The 20,167-nt window shown below is 40.5% G+C and overlaps 1 protein-coding gene across 1 annotated transcript in view; it reads right to left on the bottom strand.

The window, feature by feature from the left end:
- The window catches only part of LOC145404992 (CD109 antigen-like), a 172,832-nt gene that overhangs the window by 83,764 nt on the left and 68,901 nt on the right, over positions 1–20,167 (bottom strand). Inside the window, exons 11-14 of the mRNA XM_080276493.1 lie at positions 17,334–17,438; positions 13,477–13,677; positions 10,032–10,219; positions 6,437–6,600 (exon numbers count right to left, since the gene is read on the bottom strand). Coding sequence (XP_080132619.1) covers positions 6,437–6,600; positions 10,032–10,219; positions 13,477–13,677; positions 17,334–17,438 — 658 coding nt within the window. The remainder of the gene's footprint in view (positions 1–6,436; positions 6,601–10,031; positions 10,220–13,476; positions 13,678–17,333; positions 17,439–20,167) is intronic.

The following is a 20,167-nucleotide window of genomic DNA, read 5'->3' as shown; positions in this document are numbered from 1 at the left end:
GAGTTCCCCTTTGTCTTCACTAGTATCATCTGCAAATACAAGAACAGGAAGTTTCCAGAATATGCCCTCTCTCATTAGCATTGCTCCAACATTTGCTGCACTACCTTGTATCTCTTTTAAAACCACATCCACATACAGACTGAACGATCATGGAGACATGACACACACCCGTCTCAATCTAACACTCAGACAGAAAAATTCATCCAGTTTACCATCCACACACACACTGCAGCCTTAGCATCATCATACATACTCTTCACAACATTCAACAGCTTCCCATTTACTCCATATATTCTTAATATATTCCACATTCCTAGTCTACCCACTCTGTTATATGCTTTCTCCAAATCCTTGAAGGCAACAAACAACTTCTTCCCCTTCTCTAGAAACTTTTCCACTAAAGCCTTAGGATACAATCTCTTCCCTTCCTAAAACCTCCCTGTTCTTCTCCAACTAATTCCTCTATCATTTCCCTAACTATGTCAATAAGTATCCTACCATATACTTTGCCTATTACACTAAGAAGATAAATGTCCCCATGACTATCATACACTTCTTTTTCCACCCTTTTCATCTGTACAGGGGAATATTATACTTGACTTCTAATCCTCTGGGACTCTACCTTCCTCCCAGGCCAATCTACACAACTTCCATATCCATTCTACTACTACTGGTATCTTTCCCGTGCTTCACTAAATCATAATGTCTTATTTTGGATAGATCACATCTGGAACAGCACAAAGCTGCAACATTGGAGGGTCAGACAACAGTCCGTATCATTATAGCAATATAAAGACTACTGTTCACACTTCTTTCTATCAATACTATCACTGTCTCCACTCTCAAACTACCAAATAAATATGTTTAAACCCATCATTCTGAGGATATCTTTTTCATGTTACCTACTTTTGATCATAATCAGCCGGACCTCCTTTCCCATCCTACGGCAGGATGAGGAGTAGCAATGTCCAGGTAGCCAAAGTTTGCCCAATTCAATGGGCAACACTTCCATTCACTCATCATTCAAGCCATCGAAACCCTGGCTTCTGTAAGATAGCCCCCCACCCCCACCCCCACCCCAAAAAACAAAATCACCACATCCTGTAGCTTCACATATCCCTATCTGTCAGAGCCAATATGAATGCTGTCATATTAAAAAGGGATGCCAAATCCCTGGTTATGCACTTTTCTGTACAAAATTCATCTATCCAACTCGGTCTCTTGTCAGTTCCTTAGCCTCATCAACTTCCATACCTCTCTTCCTCACACACTCTTCCACCATATCCCTACACCTTCTAGGCAACTTGCCTCCTCCCTCTTTCAAATTCACTCAGATATACCTTTTTCACCACTCTATTGTCATCCATTCTCTTCAGATGACCAAACCATCTAAGTACACTCTCTTCGAATCTGGTGTCCACAGACTTCCTCACTCTGCATCTTTCATGTATCACATCCTATCCACTCTCTGTACTCCACATACATTCATCAGCAGTCCCATCTCCACTGTTCTTACTATTGACTTTTCATTTTCATGCCACACCATACTCTTAACACGCCTTCTTCATGTAAGCCTTGTGCAGCTGCAACACTCAAGCCTCTGTGTTTTTTTGAAGGACTTCATAGCACCAGCTACTTTCCTTCCTTGTGTCACTCTACTTCCACCTCTTTTGCACATTTTCCTCTCTTTTCTATCACTGTACCCAGGTATTTGAACTCACTCACCAATTCCAGTCTCTCTCCATTCACTAACATCACACTGAGAGTCACCTTCTCTCTCAATAACCATCACTTTATTCTTTTCTACATTTACTCTCAAGGCACGACACTCACAGACTGTCTCTTCGCCGCTCTGTTGCATCTTTATCTCTCTTCTATCACTACTTCAATGGTCACTGCTCCTCTGAACTGTCTGCTTGCATCCCTCAACCTCTAGAACAGGCAAGTAGCACCCATCTAGCAACAAACTCTCATCCCTTTAGTCCAACTCTCTAATGCAAGAGTTAACCATTACTCCTAGTCCTTCATTTATGCAACAGGTCAACTCTGGTACTGTCTCCCTCTGTCTGTATTTCCTACTTCCTATGATTGCCAGTCTTTCAAACGCAGTGTGTCCAGGCATCTCGAAATGAACAGATCTTGAATACGGCTCTCTTTTGTACTGTTTTTGTTTTTTTCTTGGAAGGAACAGTTTGTGTGCTCCTGGCCTTCGGTTCCTTCTTCCTTGCATTACAAAAAAAAAAAAAAAAAAAAAAAAAAAACATCTACAAAACTCTGTGTTTGGCCAAGAAAGCTTGAATCAGATGCGAGGATGAGCGGCGCAAAAGACTTGACCTATGGGTAACAGGAACTTGGTAGCCGCATCATGACAATGCACCAGTTCATTCCTTGAAACTGATTCAAACTTTCTTGGCCAAACACGACACTCCTGTGGTTCGTCCCTACTCTCCCAACATGGCTTCTTTTGATCTTTGGCTGTTCCCCAAGCTGAAAATGCTGCTGAAAGCGTTCCAATTTGGGTCACGAGAAGACATTATGTGGAAAACGATGACCCAGCTGTACTCCATTCCCAAAAATGCATTCCAGAAGTGCTTCCAACAATGGCAGGACCACTAGGAGAAGTGTGTGCAGTCCCAAGGAGACTACTTTGAAAGGGATTAGGGTTTCAGACCGCCAGATGAATAATTCTATTTTTCCCGGCCAAAGGTCGGATACTTTAGAACAGCCCTCATACATACATCTCGAGTTGACACATTTGTAAGCTCTCATTCCACTCTGTCACACCTCATTCATCAACAAAGCAACTCCTTCCCTGCATCTTCCTCACCCATTCATGCCCGACACTACACACTTTACGCCTTCCTGCTCCTTCACTTCACACTCTTTCATCTTTGTTTCACACAATGCCATCACGGCATATCTCACACTCTTGCACACATCCACTGCTTCCACCCACTTGCTCTCATTCACACCTCTCACATTCCACATGGCCATGCGAATCTGCCCACTTGGTTGGGGCCCTGGGCAGGTATTGGGCCATCTGATGCTCTCCAAAACGTTTGCCCTAATTTAGTGATTTTAGACAGGGGAATCTGGGGGACATTTGACCTGTCCAAAAAACCCAGTTATGTGTTTACCACCCAACAGTGTAAATGGTTTCCTGGATACAAGACCCATTTGGCTTATTGCTCAGTGTAGAGCCCATAAGACAAACACTACAATGAGTGTGTGGATGATGGGTGCCCCATCCTACCACCACGACAATTTATTCCCATTACACAAGACTGTTCAAACTTGGATGATTTACAGCTTTCATTAAACCCTTCACCAACTTGGCATTTTCTTAACCCGTCATGTCCCAAGCTATTTCACACCACTGACACCCCCCAATCACGAGGTATTTTCGAAAAAAATTGTTTTGGCTAAAACCTCCGCTTTTGGTGAGAAATATCAAAATTTCATAGAGAAATTGCTCACCTGAGGTTTAAAATACTCAATCCTGGTAGCAGTACCTCCTTACCTGACTGGGTTTTCTAACAGGCTGGCACCAAAGAAAACGAGTTCTATGGGAGGGTAACTATTTCACACCACTCATAAACGGTATTTATTTACTTACTTGGTACAAATTTATATGTAGTACGAGAGTATATTGGTTTTCAAACAGTAAAATAGGCATTATAAGCATTGTTTCACTCACTAACTCATCACCATACCTGACCTTTTGCCACATTACCTGATCATCATTTCTGACTGTTTCTTCCTCTAATGCTATGCAAACTTTGTCCTCCACATTGTCATCGATTGGGGAATCACTCTGGCCCTGAATGTCTTTATTGGCCAGGTCACTGGTAACAGGTGAATTGCCGAGACAATGGTGTGCGGGGGGGGGGGGTTATGTGGTGTAAGGCATTGTCCCTGCTTGGCATCTTGTAGAGGAATAGAGGAAGGTGTCCCATGAATACGTACGAAAAACCACGCGCGAAAATTGAAAATTGTGCAAATTAGGGACCTTGCAATTGCACGACGTACCAGTACGTCATTGGGACTGGCAAATGCAAAATGTTGCAACATACCCATACGTCGACGGGACGCGGCGTGTTAAGCATAATAGATTAGTCTGGAAATATTAAGAGTAACAGAAAAATACATCACTGGATTGTAGGGGTTACTGCAGGAATTTAAAGACAGGGTTTTAGAAAACTGTATAGTACACATCCAGCTCACCAGTCTATTCAAATAACATGATGGAGACATATGTCCTTTTACAGACTATTTCCCATCACTCAAGGGCAGAATACAGGATTGACACCACAGGGGGTGACCCGGTTTTGCCCACCTGGGTTTTTTCTATAAAACCCACTTAGAAAAAAAAAAAAAAAAACTATTTTACCAACTTTAGTATTTTTTTTTTTTTTTCAAAATAACGGATTTAATCATATAAATTCAGTGTAACATAAATGAATGTAAACATGAATAACTATGTTTAAGGTTTGGGAAAACAGATCTTTATACTGTTGTTTGAATTAATGGTAAATTTACTCAGGCAATTATCCAGTGAACATAAACTTTATATCCAGCATTACCAGTTAGTTTGTTTTTGATAGATATGGTTTTTGCTTTTCATGGATTAGGGTAAATTTGTTATATAATCAGTACTTAGGTTAGGCCTATGCCAGGTCAGGTTGTCTCATATTGTTACCAAATCTCAATCATCTAATGAAATTTATTATAAACACTGCCACTTTATGAATATAGGTCTATTTGATATAGTTTAATGTGCTACCCCATGGCCATTATTACTGTTAAGATGATGTGTATATTCACTGATGGAAGTGATTTTTCATTTGTAAGAAGAATGAGAAATATTAGTGTAAAATTACCAAAGTTGTAGCAGCAAAGGAAATGAGTCCTTCTCCGACCACTGTGTTGTAGCAGCAAAGAAAATGAGTCCTTCTCCTACTACTGTGTTGTAGCATCAAAGAAAATGAGTCCTTCTCCTACTACTGTGTTGTAGCATCAAAGAAAATGAGTCCTTCTCCTACTACTATGTTGTGGCAGCAAAGGAAATGAGTCTTTCCCTTACTACTGTGAAATGTGCACTGATCTCTCTGTCAACTCATGAGCGCTCTCATGTTGAAACATGTTTACAGTGCAGCAGACAGCTCAGGGGTAACAGACAAACAAGTCAAAATATGATCATCCCACTCATTCAACTCATTGTGTCAAATTCTCACTGTGAAAATTATAATTTAATTGAGCTGCCCATAATTAGGTATAAACATTATTATTTTATTTGTTTTATGGTACACTTTGAAAAAACCCACCTTTGCCTGTTTTTTTCAGGGTTATTTTGTGGAAAAAAAAAAAAAAAGTAGGTTGGTCTTTTTCAAATAAAGTGGGTTTTTTGCCAACCCTGGGAGAATAAGATAAAAACACGGCTCTACATCTTCCCACCATACTCTTTCATGACTAGATGTTAACCTCATGCTAAGTCCATCATTAAAGATAAAGAAATACCACTTTTAGGCCAAATTAGCCTCCTAAATCTGAATGACCTCCTTCGTCCAGATGATTTTATCATGCTTGGGAAAGCCCCCAGGAATGAAGGTTAACCTACGGCATCAGGGTGTCATGTATAGATGATCCCCTGGAAATGTCCAGGTAGCATGTATACATGAGCTTGTGTTTCGCAGCATTGTCTGAATATTTCACAGGCAATTACCACCACAGGCAAACACTGGCAACCCTCCTGCATGCATCCCAGTCAGGCTCCAGTTACCTGCATACCTCCGTCATGGATAGACCTACGCAATAAGTTCTCCCTGTGTCTGGTGAGATGTCAGCCAGCCTGCCTCAAGGTCACTGCCATAGTTACAGCACTCCTCTGCTCACATCACCGCACAGTCACACCACAATTCTCAAAGCCTACACAGAAATGGTGTTTGTGGTTGACAGCAGTATTCTGAAAGTGTTATTTTATTGTGGAGGGATAGTATAAGCCTTGCTTGTGCCACTCATATGGACAACGCCACAAAAAACAAGAAATATTACCCCACTTTCAAAGGCTCTCTCTCTGACTCTACGAACTACCTGGACAATCTGAGGCAATCAGCTTGAAGTCGAAGGATTGATAAGTATTATGACACTTAAGTTTTTTACTTTAGGCTAAGTATTAGCTGAGATATTATGGTAAAAAAACCAACAAACAAAGTCATTTTCCAGAAATCCCCAGCTGGGGGAAGGGTCGGTGGAAATAAATGCCGGAAGCCATGGATTAATGAAGGCAATATCTACCCTTCCGGTTCAGAAAGTCCCTTCTAACTTAAATAAAAGTGCTGGGAGACAGCACACAATGCTCTAACTCAACCTCATAACCTGGGGGGGGGGGTGCCTAATTCAAATGGTTAAAATGAAAAGAATTAGACTTCCGACTCACCCTCATAGCCTTTGATGACCCCAATGCTTGCATCTGAAAAGATTATGAGACCACTAAAATCAAAAGTGCGATTGGAATCCGGGCCATAATTGCTGGCAGTGTAGTACTCCACCTCCTCAGGTCTGAAACCCTCACGGTACCGCCAAGCCATCTTGTGCAGTGTCCTAGAGTGAGGGCAAGAAATACATGAGAACATGTGAGAACTCCTTTGATACAATGCTTTTTTTCTAACTGTTGATAGTGTGGTATTCCACCTTCTCTCGTAATGCCACACAATCATGTGCATTCTCCTAAGCTGGCAGTGAGAAATATATTGCAACATCTTAGATCTCTTAACTCCTTCACTATGATTACATATTACTTTATCTTATTCATGATATATCCATAAAATCTTATCATGCAGGCTTTCTGAACTGGAAGGGTTAGATTTGACATAATTAAATCACTCACTAAAAGGGTTTTCTACCCTAGATAAAGTAGTCTGATTTCAATATCAGTAAAAAATAAAAATAAAGTCATATGAGTGAACAGGTTGAACTATACTACTATACACATACTGTAGTTGCTCTATTACAAAAATGTAAGGAAAGCTTGTGGAAAATTTTTCTTAAAACAATTCTCCATCTACCAACTAGACTACATTACCCTAAAAGTCTCACAACTAGTTAAAACATTCTGTACTGCTCTTGGATGTGTGTGTGTGTGTGTGTGTGTGTGTGTGTGTATGTGTATATATATATATATATATATATATATATATATATATATATATATATATATATATATATATATATATATCCATCATCCAATCCTACATTGCCTCTATATATATATATATATATATATATATATATATATAAGCAAATCATACAGTGACTATATATCTATATATATATATATATATATATATATATATATCATCCAATCCTACATTGCCTATATATATATATATATATATATATATATATATATATATCCATCATCCAATCCTACATTGCCCCATGAGGAGCGCAGGAGCCCGGGACTAGGCAGTTGGTCCCGACATTTAAGATGAGAGTGACCAGCCTCATTTATCCCTGAGTGCCATTACATGAGCAATCAACCCCAACCATCCCTTGGATATAAACCTTCACTGGCTCAATCCGATTGGGGCGTAATAATTACCCACTAAACCACCAGGCACCAAAATTTGGTTATATGGTTACCACCCAGCGTAGTATATGGTTTCCTGGTGCACAGGAAATATATATATATATATATATATATATATATATATATATATATATATATTATATATACATACATATATATATATATATATATATATATATATATATATATATATATATATACAGTACAATCCCAGCTATCCGGTATCCAGACAAACGGAATACTCAGAACAACGGGAAAATTCAAAGGCTGGTAAAAATGTCAGTAAGTTATAACTGTGCGCCAATTTGAATGGACCGCCAAACCGCCGTTTGATCGTGTCACGCGAGGCTGGGTGAAGTCAGACAAAGCGAGGTGAAAGCATTTCCAGCTAATGTAAATCCCTAGCAAATTCTCTTAACCACCCCTCCTCTCCCCCTCTTTCCCCTACTTGAATTCAGTCATCCTCCACACCCTCCAAAAATCACCAGTCTGCGTTTTGCCACCAAACAGTAAACAAGCTCTCTTGCTATTGTGTTCCACTGATAGACGGTAATTTGTACACTCCAAAATGCCTAAAGTGCAAACTAAACGTAAGCGTATCGTGCTTACCTTGAAACAGAAGCTGGACATATGCAACAGACTTGAAAAAGGCGAACATTATAAAACACTAATGGCTGAATATAAATGTTAATAAGAATGAAAGTTTACTTTGTTGGAAGAAAAATAAATAAATAATATGCCTGCATTTCATACATACATCATTTATTTTATTTTCTGCAAAACAGCTGAGTGGCGGGTGAGGGGTGGAGTGATGGAGGTCAAGTGGGGAAGAAGAAGAACAGTCGGAAACGTAAACAAACTCACGTGGGGGCACAGGTGTCGTGATAATTCTACAGTGCAGTCTTAACACATCATCAGTTCACTAATAAATGTTCAAGCTTTTATTTCTTTATTTTATTTTTCAATTTTTATGAGTACAGTACATATAATGAATACAGTAATTCGATAAACAATGGACTGGTGCAATTTGCAGTCCTGCAAATTGCTCAACATTGCACGCACGTCCGTTATGACCATGGTGTGTGTTTACAAGGCAGTTTTTCAGGCGGAATCTCCTAGTGTAACCCCTAATGTGACTGGTGAGTACCTGAACTGTATTTACTGCTGTGATAGCTTTTGTATAGATCTGACTTGAAAATCAGAAATACGGGAAAAATCTGTAACCGGGAAGGTAAATTCCCCAAGCCACCCGGTTAACTGGGATTGTACAGTATATATATATATATATATATATATATATATATATATATATTATATATATATCTATCTATCTATCTATTGCCAGACGCCTCAATCCCGTTTGGGGTGGCCACAAACAAATCGCCTCCAAGTCGCCCTGTCCCCCGCCATTTCACTGCCCTGCTCCCAACTCACACCCCCCTCTCTCATATACCTCTCCACCCCATCCTTCCATCTCATCCTCGGTCTCCCCCTCCCTCTTCCACCCTCCACCTCACTCACATACACTCTCTTCGTCAGTCTTTCACCCTCCATCCTCTCCACATGGCCAAACCACCTCAGTGTGTTCCTCACAACGCTTCCTATCACATCCACATCCACACCACAACGCTCCTTTATATCCTCATTCGTCAGCCTGTCTCTCCACGTGACTCCACAGGCTCCTCTTAAATAACTCATTTCCACTGCTCTCACTCTTGACTTGTGTCCTTCCAACAATGTCCAAGCTTCACTTCCGTACGTTAGAGTTGGTATCACAATACCGTCATGTAGTAACTTTTTTACTTCCATGCTCACTTCCCTGTTTCTTATCACTGCTTTCAAGGAACCAGCAACCTTTCTTCCCTGCTGTACCCTTTCAAGCACTTCACCCTCCAAACCTCCATCCTTACTCATCACGCTACCCAAATACTTAAACGTACTCACATTTTCCAATTCCTCACCATCCAACCTCGCTGTACATTCACTGACTTCACCTCTCTCAAAGACCATCACTTTACTCTTCCCTACATTCACCTTTAGGTTCCGTTTCTTACACACTCTCTCAAACTCATATATATATATATATATATATATATATATATATATATATATATATATATATATATATATATACAGTATATGCTCCACACTGACACCCCTTCCCCTTCCCCAGACAAAGGACTTTTCAACTGACACATAATGTGTCACATGGTAACAAGCTTGTGAATCTTGTGCCACAAAGCCTGATACTGGAAAGGTCAAGATAATGATGGCATTGTATATGTTGTCTGAAGTCTTATTAACGAAGAAATTTCTATACTACATACTGCAAATGCACGAATGAAGTGAGGGCTAGAATGAAAAACTCAAGATTATGCAGAATGTCTCCTGAACCTGGCTGGATTAGATATCATACACATACAGGATCCCTTCATTTTTATACCTGGTTCTGTTGGTGAATGAATGTAAAGAGTTGAGGACAGATGCATGGGAGAGATCATTGCCGCCTCGCAGGGAATACGTGAAATCTCGGGTGCCAGAGATCCCATAGAAGGCCCCCGCAGTGCTGTAAGTTCCTAGCTCTACCGACCGTTTGCTGTGATCCTTGTCTTGATTGATCACTAGCTTTACCTGCAAGGAGAAAACTGAAACTAGAATACCAGAGAACACAAGATGCATTTTAAGGTCACTCTTACATTTTAAGAGCATTCAAAGAGTCATAAATGGTCAGGCCTAACTATGTAACTACAAACGCTTGCATTACTGAAATTAATGTTCATTACAACTGCTACAATTATGTAACTAGAAATGCTTGCATTATTGCAATTATGTTACAACTGTTACAATTACCGGTATGTAACTACAAACGATAGCAATACTGCATTATACTGCAATTGTTACAATTATGTAACTACAAATGATAGCATTACTGCAATTATGTTACAGTTGCTACAATTATGTAACTACAAATGATAGTATTACAGCAATTATGTTAGTTGCTACAATTATGTAACTACAAATGCTAGCATTAGTGCAATTATGTTACAACTGCCACATTTATGTACTGTAACTACAATTTGTTACAATGACATTATGTAACAGCTGCATTAAAATGATGTAACTACAATAGCATTAATACGATATAACTGCAATTATACAATATTCATACAATTATGTAACTTTTACAATATTATGTACTTCACTTAATTAACTTGCAAATTAATTGTAATGTGTATATGTATGTATTAATATATTATGACAATATTTACTGTCGTTGGTACGACAGTGGGCGTGACCGAGCAATATGTAGGCATAATATGTTATAACAAAATGCTATATGTAACTACAGGATGTAACTATATAGCTATATCGTAGGAAACAATATGTAAAATAGGTAGTTATGTCTGAGTTCTCCAGGAAGAGACAACCAAACATCCCCCTTACCTAGACAAATCAAGAATGCCAAACACACCTGATCATGTGCCAGAAATATGATCCACACACACACACACACACACACACACACACACACACATCAACAAACGTATGCACATGTACGCCCACACACTTCAGCCGGAAGCTAGAGGGAGATATAAGTCCATTATCACACGTAGGAAAGTTAGTAGAATATATACTGTACGTAATTATGTTGGGCTACTTTATATCGAAATTCACTACTTTTGAGGCCTGTTACAGCTACTTTTGGTAAAAAAAAATCTGGCAACCCTGGCGCAGCCTAGTCTTTCCCGCGCTCCCGTTTGATTCACTAGTTTTGTATTCCTGTGCATTAGCGACGTGATTTTAACTATTATTTCTTGCCTAACCTCAAGTACAAGTTCCGTGATGTCTTCCAAGCAGCCCGCAAACTCTAGTGCCTCTGATCTCAAGCCTAAGAGAACCAGGAAGAGCTTAAATTTGGAGTCCAAGCTCAACATCATTAGGCGTCATGAGGAAGGGGAAGGGATAAACTCCATTGCTCACGCCCTTGATCTGGCCCAGTCTACGGTATCAACAGTGATTAAGAATGCTGCCAACGTTAAGAAGGCTGGTGAAACGAGCTTGTCAAACCTTCCGTCAATTGTTTGGTGTTTTGAGTGAAGAGGGAGTGAGGAACGAGTGTTTACGATGCCGGGACGAGTTTGTGTGACACGTAAGTTTTATAAGTCAGTGTTTATGAAAATGTTTCAAATTCTAAACTGGATGTGTGTTTTTCATTGCTTTGCGATTGTTATCATTAAAGTAGAGCACATAAAACATCTTTTATTTATAGCCCTCCTTGTCAAACCTTCCGTCAACTGTTTAGTGTTTTGAGTGAAGAGGGAGTGAGGAACGAGTGTTTACGATGCCGGGACGAGTTTGTGTGACACGTAAGTTTTGTAAGTCAGTGTTTATGAAAATGTTTCAGATTCTAAGTGAGATGTGTGTTTTTCATTGCTTTGCGATTGTTATCATCAGAGCACATAAAACATCTTTTATTTAAAGCCTCCCTTGTCAAACCTTCAGTTGATTGTTTGGTGTTTTGGGTGAAGAGGGAGTGAGGAACGAGTGTTTACGATGCCGGGATGAGTTGTGTGACACATAAGTACAGCACATAAAACATCTTTTATTTATAAAATATATGGTACAGTATAGTTTAAGGGCACATAAATATGAGTCTAGGAACGCATCCCTATTTTTCCAATTAAACCTTAAGTTCAGTATACGATTGCTTGATTTACGATTCCCTCTTCAGAAATGTAACCCAATCGGATAGCAAGGGAGACCTGTATATATATATATATATATATATATATACTGTATATATATATATATATATATATATCCTACATTGCTCCATGAGAAGCACAGGAGCCCGGGGCTAGGGAAGTTGGTCCTGACATTTAAGATGAGAGTGGCCAGCCTCACTCATCCCTGAGTAGCATTACGTGAACAATAATCCCCAAGCACCCCATGGATATAAACCTTCACCGGCTCAATCTGATTGGAGTGCGGTAATTACCCACTAAACCACCAGGCGCCGTAATTTGGTTATATGGTTACCACCAAGCATAGTAAATGATTTCCTGGTGTACAGGAAACCATTTGGCTTGTCACTCATTATAGAGTCACCCATAGGCAGAAGGAAGAGGAAAGAGTGAAGGAAAGATAGACAGAAGAGGGAGTGTAAAGTCACCCATAGGTGAAGGACGAGGAATGATTGAAGTAAAGAAAGACAGAAGAGGAAGGAAAGAAAGAAGAAAGGAGGAAAGGAAAGGACAGACACCTGAGAGCATCACTACATCGAGTGAGTGGATGGTGAGTGCCCCCACCTACCACATCATATAAATGAAACTGATGAACAGATACTGTGTGTTGAAACTGTTTTTGGTATGGGCTGGAGATCATACTGATAGTTTGGACAATCGGAAGATCCGGACAACCCTTCCCCCCTTATTGTCTGGACTAAACAGGTTCTACTTGAAACTTGTGACTTAGAAATCATGCCTGGCAAGGATGCGACCCCTAGTGGAATGTGTGGTGCTACTGGGGGCACCAAGGGCAAGTCCCCTTTTTTCTTTTCTTTTTTTTTCTTTTTTTTTTTTTACATGGCACTGACCCCCAATGTAACCCCATTGAACTCATGTTAAATCAACAGCAATATACTACAAATCGGTATGTAATAGGTTTTCACTTGAAGTAACCCCATCATACACAGTCATTTTTGTGCCTGGCACTCCAAAATACATGCATAAAAGAAATGTATTTAAGGATTTTTCATACCATTCACTACAATAATATCACTGGACTATATTGTTTATGAAAACTCTGAACAACACCAAGATGACATCACTGAAACAGCCATGCTCTTTTACAAAATACTACTCATTAAGTCTGACTTGAAACAGTACCTTGTGGCGAGATATACCATCAACAGGGATGGTGAGGGCATCAGATATGATCTCATTGCTCTGGGTAACATGATACACAAAGATGCGGAATGAAGGTGCCATTTCTGAACTGACTGGTATGGACAGAGTCTTAACACTCGCCCAACTGGATGAGTCCAACACTTCCATACCAGCATACAGAATCATTTCCTTTGCCATGATCTGTGGAAAAACATAATACACATAAAATAAATGTATGTATGTATGTATGCATGCACTGTAACTGCTGATGCACACATACCAATATGATATGGATGAGATACTTAAAAAAAAATAATAATAATGACTAAAAATAAATAAAATAAATTATAATTCATCACCATCATCATCCGGACCTCTTTTCCCATCCTAGGGCGGGGTGAGGAGTAGCAGCATCCAGACAGCCAACGTTTGCCCAGTTCAGTGGGCCACGCTTCCATTCACTCATCATTCAAGTCCACGGAATCATTGCTCCATCTGACAAGCCAAAAGGTTTCCACCACGTACTAGAGCTCCACATATACCTATCCGATCGAGTCAATCCAAACACTGTCATGTTAAAATGGGGTGCCAAATCCCTGGTCATGCACTTCTCTGCACAAAATTTATCTAGTCAGCTCAATCTCTTGTCAATTCCTTAGCCTAATCAACCTCCATACCTCTCTTCCTCACACACTCATTCACCATATCTCTCCACCTTCTTCTTGGCCTACCTCGCCTCCTCCTTTCTTCAAATTCACTCAGATATACCTGTCACCCGTCATTTCACTGCCCTGCTCCCAACTCACACCCCCCTCTCTCATATATCTCTCCACCCCATCCCTCCATCTCATCCTCGGCCTCCCCCTCCCTCTTCCCCTCTCCACCTCACTCACATACACTCTCTTCGTCAGTCTTTCACCCTCCATCCTCTCCACATGGCCAAACCACCTCAGTGTATTCCTCCTAACGCTTCCTATCACATCCACATCCACACCACAACGCTCCTTTATATCCTCATTCGTCAGCCTGTCTCTCCACGTGACTCCACAGGCTCCTCTTAAATAACACATTTCCACTGCTCTCACTCTTGACTTGTGCCCTTCCAACAATGTCCAAGCTTCACTTCCATATGTTAGAGTTGGTATCACAATACTGTCATGTAGTAACTTTTTCACTTCCATGCTCACTTCCCTGTTTCTTATCACTGCTTTCAAAGAACCAGCAACCTTTCTTCCCTGCTGTACCCTTTCAAGCACTTCACCCTCCAAACCTCCATCCTCACTCATCACACTGCCCAAGTACTTAAACGTACTCACATTTTCCAATTCCTCACCATCCAACCTCGCTGTATATTCACTGACTTCACCTCTCTCAAAGACCATCACTTTACTCTTCCCTACATTCACCTTTAGATTCCGTTTCTTACATACTCTCCCAAACTCATCCACCAAGCCTTGCAGCTCCCCTTCGTCTTCACTCAACAACACAGTATCATCTAAAAACAACAGCACAGGGAGTTTCCAAAAACTACCCTCTCTCATCAGGGCCACTCCAACATCCACTACCCTACCTTGTAACTCTTTTATTACCCCATCCATGTACAGATTGAACGACCATGGAGACATGACATATCCCTGTTTCAACCCAACCTCTAAAGAGAAAAATTCACTTAGTTCACCATCCACACGCACTGCAGCCTTAGCACCATCATACATACTCTTCACAGCATTCAACAACTTCCCATCTACTCAATGTATTCTTAATAATTTCCACAATCATTGTCTATCCACCCTGTCATATGCTTTCTCCAAATCCATGAAAGCAGCATACAACTTCTTTCCCTTCTCTAGAAACTTTTTCACTAAAGATCTAAGAATGAGTATCTGATCTACACAACCTCCTCCCTTCCTAAAGCCTCCCTGTTCTTCTTCAACTAATTCCTCTGTTCTTTCTCTAACTCTGTCAGTACAGTATCCTACCATACACTTTTCCTATTATACTATGAAGACAAATGCCCCTATGATTACCACACACTCTTTTTTCCCTTTTTCCTTTGTCCAAGGGAATAATTATACCTGACTTCCAATCCTCCGGGACTCTACCTTCCTCCCAGACCAATCTACTCATCTTCCACATCCATTCTACTACTATCTCTCCCCCATGCTTCAGCATTTCACCACACACTCCATCAATTCCTGGGGCTTTCCCCAATTTAACTTTCTTCATTGCTTCCACAACTTCTATCCTACTGATTTCTTCCTGTCTTCTCACCTCCCTCCTTCTCCCAGCCATTCCCCAGCCACTTATACTCGCATTACTTCCATCCTCTATGTTCGACAATTCCTCAAAGTGTTCTCTCCATCTGCTCACTTTTTCTCCCTTCTCCACTAGTAATCTACCATTTTTATCTTTCACTCCCCTGCTAACCTCACTTCCACCCTGTCTTACTCTCTTCACCTCTTACCAGAACATTTTCTTACAGTTCCTCCACTTTACACTCAAATTCCTTCCAACTTCCTCATCCACTCTCTTCTTACTCTCTCTTACTAATCTTTTCACCTCTCTCTTTCTTTCTACATATAACTCTCTCTACCGCCTCTCAACTTCTTCCACGCCCCTATTTCTCATCCATTCATTGTATGCTTTCTTCTTTTGTGCCAAAGCCTGTCTCGCCTCTTCAGTCCACCACGCTGTTCCTTGCACCCTCCCTCAGTTTTCTCTTCCTCCCACACACCACATCACATGCTGCACATATTTCTTCTGTAAATATCCTGCACACACCTTCCACGTCCCCCATCTGCTCCAATTCATATTTCCCCAATCGTTCCTCCACTTCTCTCTTATACTCTGCCTTTTTTTCATCCTCTTGTAACCTTTCCACTCTCTTTGCAACTACTCCTTCCTCTCGTCTTTCCCTTCTTCTATTTCTCCATCTTACTTGTATCCTAATTCTGGCCACCACCAAGTAGTGGTCAGAAAGTCCACTCCCCCAACCTCTATAAGCTCTTGCATCCATTACACATCTTCGCATCCTTTCATCCTCACACACATAATCAATCATTGCCTTCCTTTAATTCAGTTCACCACTCACCCTTCTCATCACTCGCCATGTATACCTGTGGATCATTTTATGCCTGAAGACGGTATTGGCTATCACCAACCCCCACCCAGCACAAATGTCCACTAATGCACTGCCATTCTCATCTATCTCAGCAGGCACACCCCACTCACCAACTATTCCATCCACCTTCACATTCCCTACTTTACCATTCATATCACCAATCAAAAACATTCTCTCATTCCTTCCAAACTTTTCCATGCACACTTCCACATTTGTCCAGAACTCTTCTCTCACTCTGGTAGCACGATCTTGCGTTGGCGCATACACACACACAATCGCCCACATTTGTATTCCAACTTTCAATCTTACTCACACAATCCTTGACCCAAGTGATCCATACTGTCTTATGCTCTTCTTCCATCTTTTACTCACAAGTATACACACTTCTTATTCTCACCTACTCCTGCACATATACCCCAACCATACTCCCATTCTCTCACACTTTCTCCTCTCCATTTTGTTTCAGTTACCACATTGTAAGGTAAGGCCGTAGTAGTGTATGTTGATCCTGAAAAAGGAGTGAAAATGTTGGTGAATACTGAAGGAAATACTCAATCCTTCAATATTCACCAACATTTTCACCCCTTTTTCAGGATCAACATACACTACCACAGCCTTACCTTACAATGAACACATTTTTAGCATCACAAAACTCAAAATAATGATAGGAAACCTGGCTCACCTATAAAAAATGATACAACAAATGAATAACAGACAATGCTCTGTACATCCTTACCAGGTAGTTGAAGGACCCCATGTTGAAGTTGGAGCGAACATGGAAAACCACAAACTCCCCAACTGTCACACTTTTGCTGCTGGTTTCAATGCCAATGTACTGTTTCTGTGAGATTACAATGAACAGGTTAAAGTAACCATTTTCTACAGTTAACTCATAAGCACAATAAATTCTCAATTATCCAGCAAAAAATGGCCAAGAGGGTGCTAGAAGGCAACGTAGAGATGGATTGATAATTATTACTCCCAACTTCTCTTCCCAAAGGGGTCTAACCCCCTATAAAACCCTGTACCTGTACTGTATAAGTGTTTAAATATAAAATGTAACTGCTATACAAGGGGGGTCCCATTGTTATGAATTGCTACGTTTATAGAAATCATCAAGTGGATACTTGTGTAACAGACTACCATAATAACCTAGGGGAAAAAGGGGGTTAGGTGTTTGACCACCATCAACTTATTCCTTTAATGCCATGTAATGCAATATTAAACTAGAACAAAGATTAGTTGCATGTAAAACACACATACGAGGTCTGTTAAGGAAGTATCCAAACTTAGGCTCTAAAAAAACTAAATAGCTAACCTGTTGAGCTAGGGCACTTATCCCCCTCAAAGTGGTCCCTTCTGACTTGACATACATAACCCAGCATTCTTTCCACTGCCTGAAACATTTTTCAAAGTCAGTTTTCGGTATCTCCTGCAGGTGCTTTGTCACATTCATCATGATCTCTTCTCTCGTTTCAAATCAGGAACCCTTCAGTGGAGTTCTAAGCTCGAGGAATAACCAAAAGTCGAATGGGGCCATGTCTGGTGAGTAGGGAGCCTGCCAGATCTGCAGGCCAAAATTCCTGAATCAGCTGAGAAAAATGGGCAGGGGCTGAGTCATGATGTACCTTCCAACTTGCTGCTTTCCAAAGGTCTGGTCTCTTCCACCGAACTGCGTCACGAAGATGAAAGATAAAGTTGAGGTAGTAATATTTGTTGGCAGTCTGATCTTCTGGTGTGTATTCATGGTGCACAACACCACAGTGATAAAAAAAAAAAAAAGGGCAACATGTGAATGTATATCCCCTTGCTGCAGACCTGTCGTGCTTTTTTTGGCTGAGGTGACCCTGCATGCTTCCACTGGGATAACTGTGCTTTGGTTTCTGGGTCATACCCGTACACCTAAGTCTCCTCTCCAGTGATAACAGTATTCAGAAAGTTTGGATCACGATTTGCACACTCCAACATGTCTTGAGAAACGTTCATCTGAGAGAAGAGATCATGACTAATGTGACAAAGAACCTGCTGGAAATACCGTATTTCCTGGCATATACCATGCATTTTTTTAACACACTCACACAAAAAAATTCTCTCAAAGTATGTCCTGCACATTATACAACAAAGCTACCTATTTTAGTAGGGAAGGGACGGGCCACAGTCGAACCCAGAAGTGGCTAGGTCTTCCTGACACTGATGAAAGCTTACTTCCATATTATTTTTTATCCTTCACTGTCTCATGGCCATGTTTACACTAGGCCTGTACTCTTATGTTATCATAATGTGAACAATTCATCAATCTTTATCAAAGTACTGTCAGGGCATCAATACTTTTGCTTTTCACAAGACCGATGATGTTCTGAATGTACTGTTTACCACCAACTCTATGGAAAGTGCTGCCAAATAGCAACCTTAAAAAGTGCTAAGCTCAACTTTAAAACACGCTAAACTATAGCACTATACCGTTACACCCATATCAGATAGGAAATTCGTCTCCTAAACAGATTTGTCTGAAAAATTTAATATTGAAAATAATGAAGTTACATGAGTACATGTGAAGTAGTTGCAATATCCTTTGCTTTTAAGGAAACAGAACAACGGAATATGACATCTGAGTTACAACGGAATTGTTGCCAGCCTTGGCAACACTGCTGGTATGTAAGGCCAAAACAAATGCCATATGGCGGTTGCTTCAAGCGGTTCAACATTTTTTTCCTCTGGGATTTCACACATACCATGAAACTATACAGGTACTGGTTCATTTGAAATTAGAGTGCTATTGTTTGTAAAGTAATAAACTTGTTACGAGCAGCACAATAAGTATCCAACGAAACACTGTGATAAGGTAGGTAGAAGTCCTGCAACCTCATGTTCTTGTTAGACTAGGCTTAGGCCTAGTTGTTTTCCAAATCTCTTGAAAACTAGGTTGCATGTTATGCACTGGAGTGCACTATACACTGGGAAATACGGTACCCAAAACCGATTTTGAAAAATGTTGCAGGCAGTGGAAATAACACTAGGCTACGTGTGTCAAGTCAGAAGGGGTCTACTTAAAGGGGGATAAATGATGTAACTCAACAGTTATTTATTCTTTTAGAGTCTACAGTCTGATACTTTTTGGACAGACCTCATACAGTAAGGTCTCCATGCTTACCCAATACCGGTTCCTACAGTAACCAGTTTCCACAGTCACTTGTTAAACTAGGGGTACAGTGTAGATGGTAAGCTGCTAGGTGCTGTCAAGAGTTTTTTGATTGTAGTGAAGCATGTGTATGGGTTAATGGGCATCTAAGCGAATGGTTCACGATCGGTGTGGGCATGCAACAAGGTTGTGTGATGTCCCCATGGCTGTTCAATATATATATGCACAGGGTGATGAGAGAAGTAGAAACACGAGTAATGGAGAGGGGGATGGCGTTAGTAATGAATAGTGATGGATGGAATATCTCAAATTTGTTGTATGCTGATGATGCAGTACTACTTGCAAATACCAGACAAGAACTTAGTAGGCTAGTGCAGAGTTTTGCTGATGTCTGTAAGCATCGTGCCTTGAGAGAAAATGTAGAAAAGAGT

The sequence above is a fragment of the Coenobita brevimanus genome, chromosome 65, assembly GCF_032717465.1.
Source record: "Coenobita brevimanus isolate Jiangsu-jjx chromosome 65, ASM3271746v2, whole genome shotgun sequence".
NCBI classification, from domain to species: Eukaryota; Metazoa; Arthropoda; class Malacostraca; order Decapoda; family Coenobitidae; genus Coenobita; species Coenobita brevimanus.
This window is presented reverse-complemented; position numbering and strand designations above follow the sequence as displayed.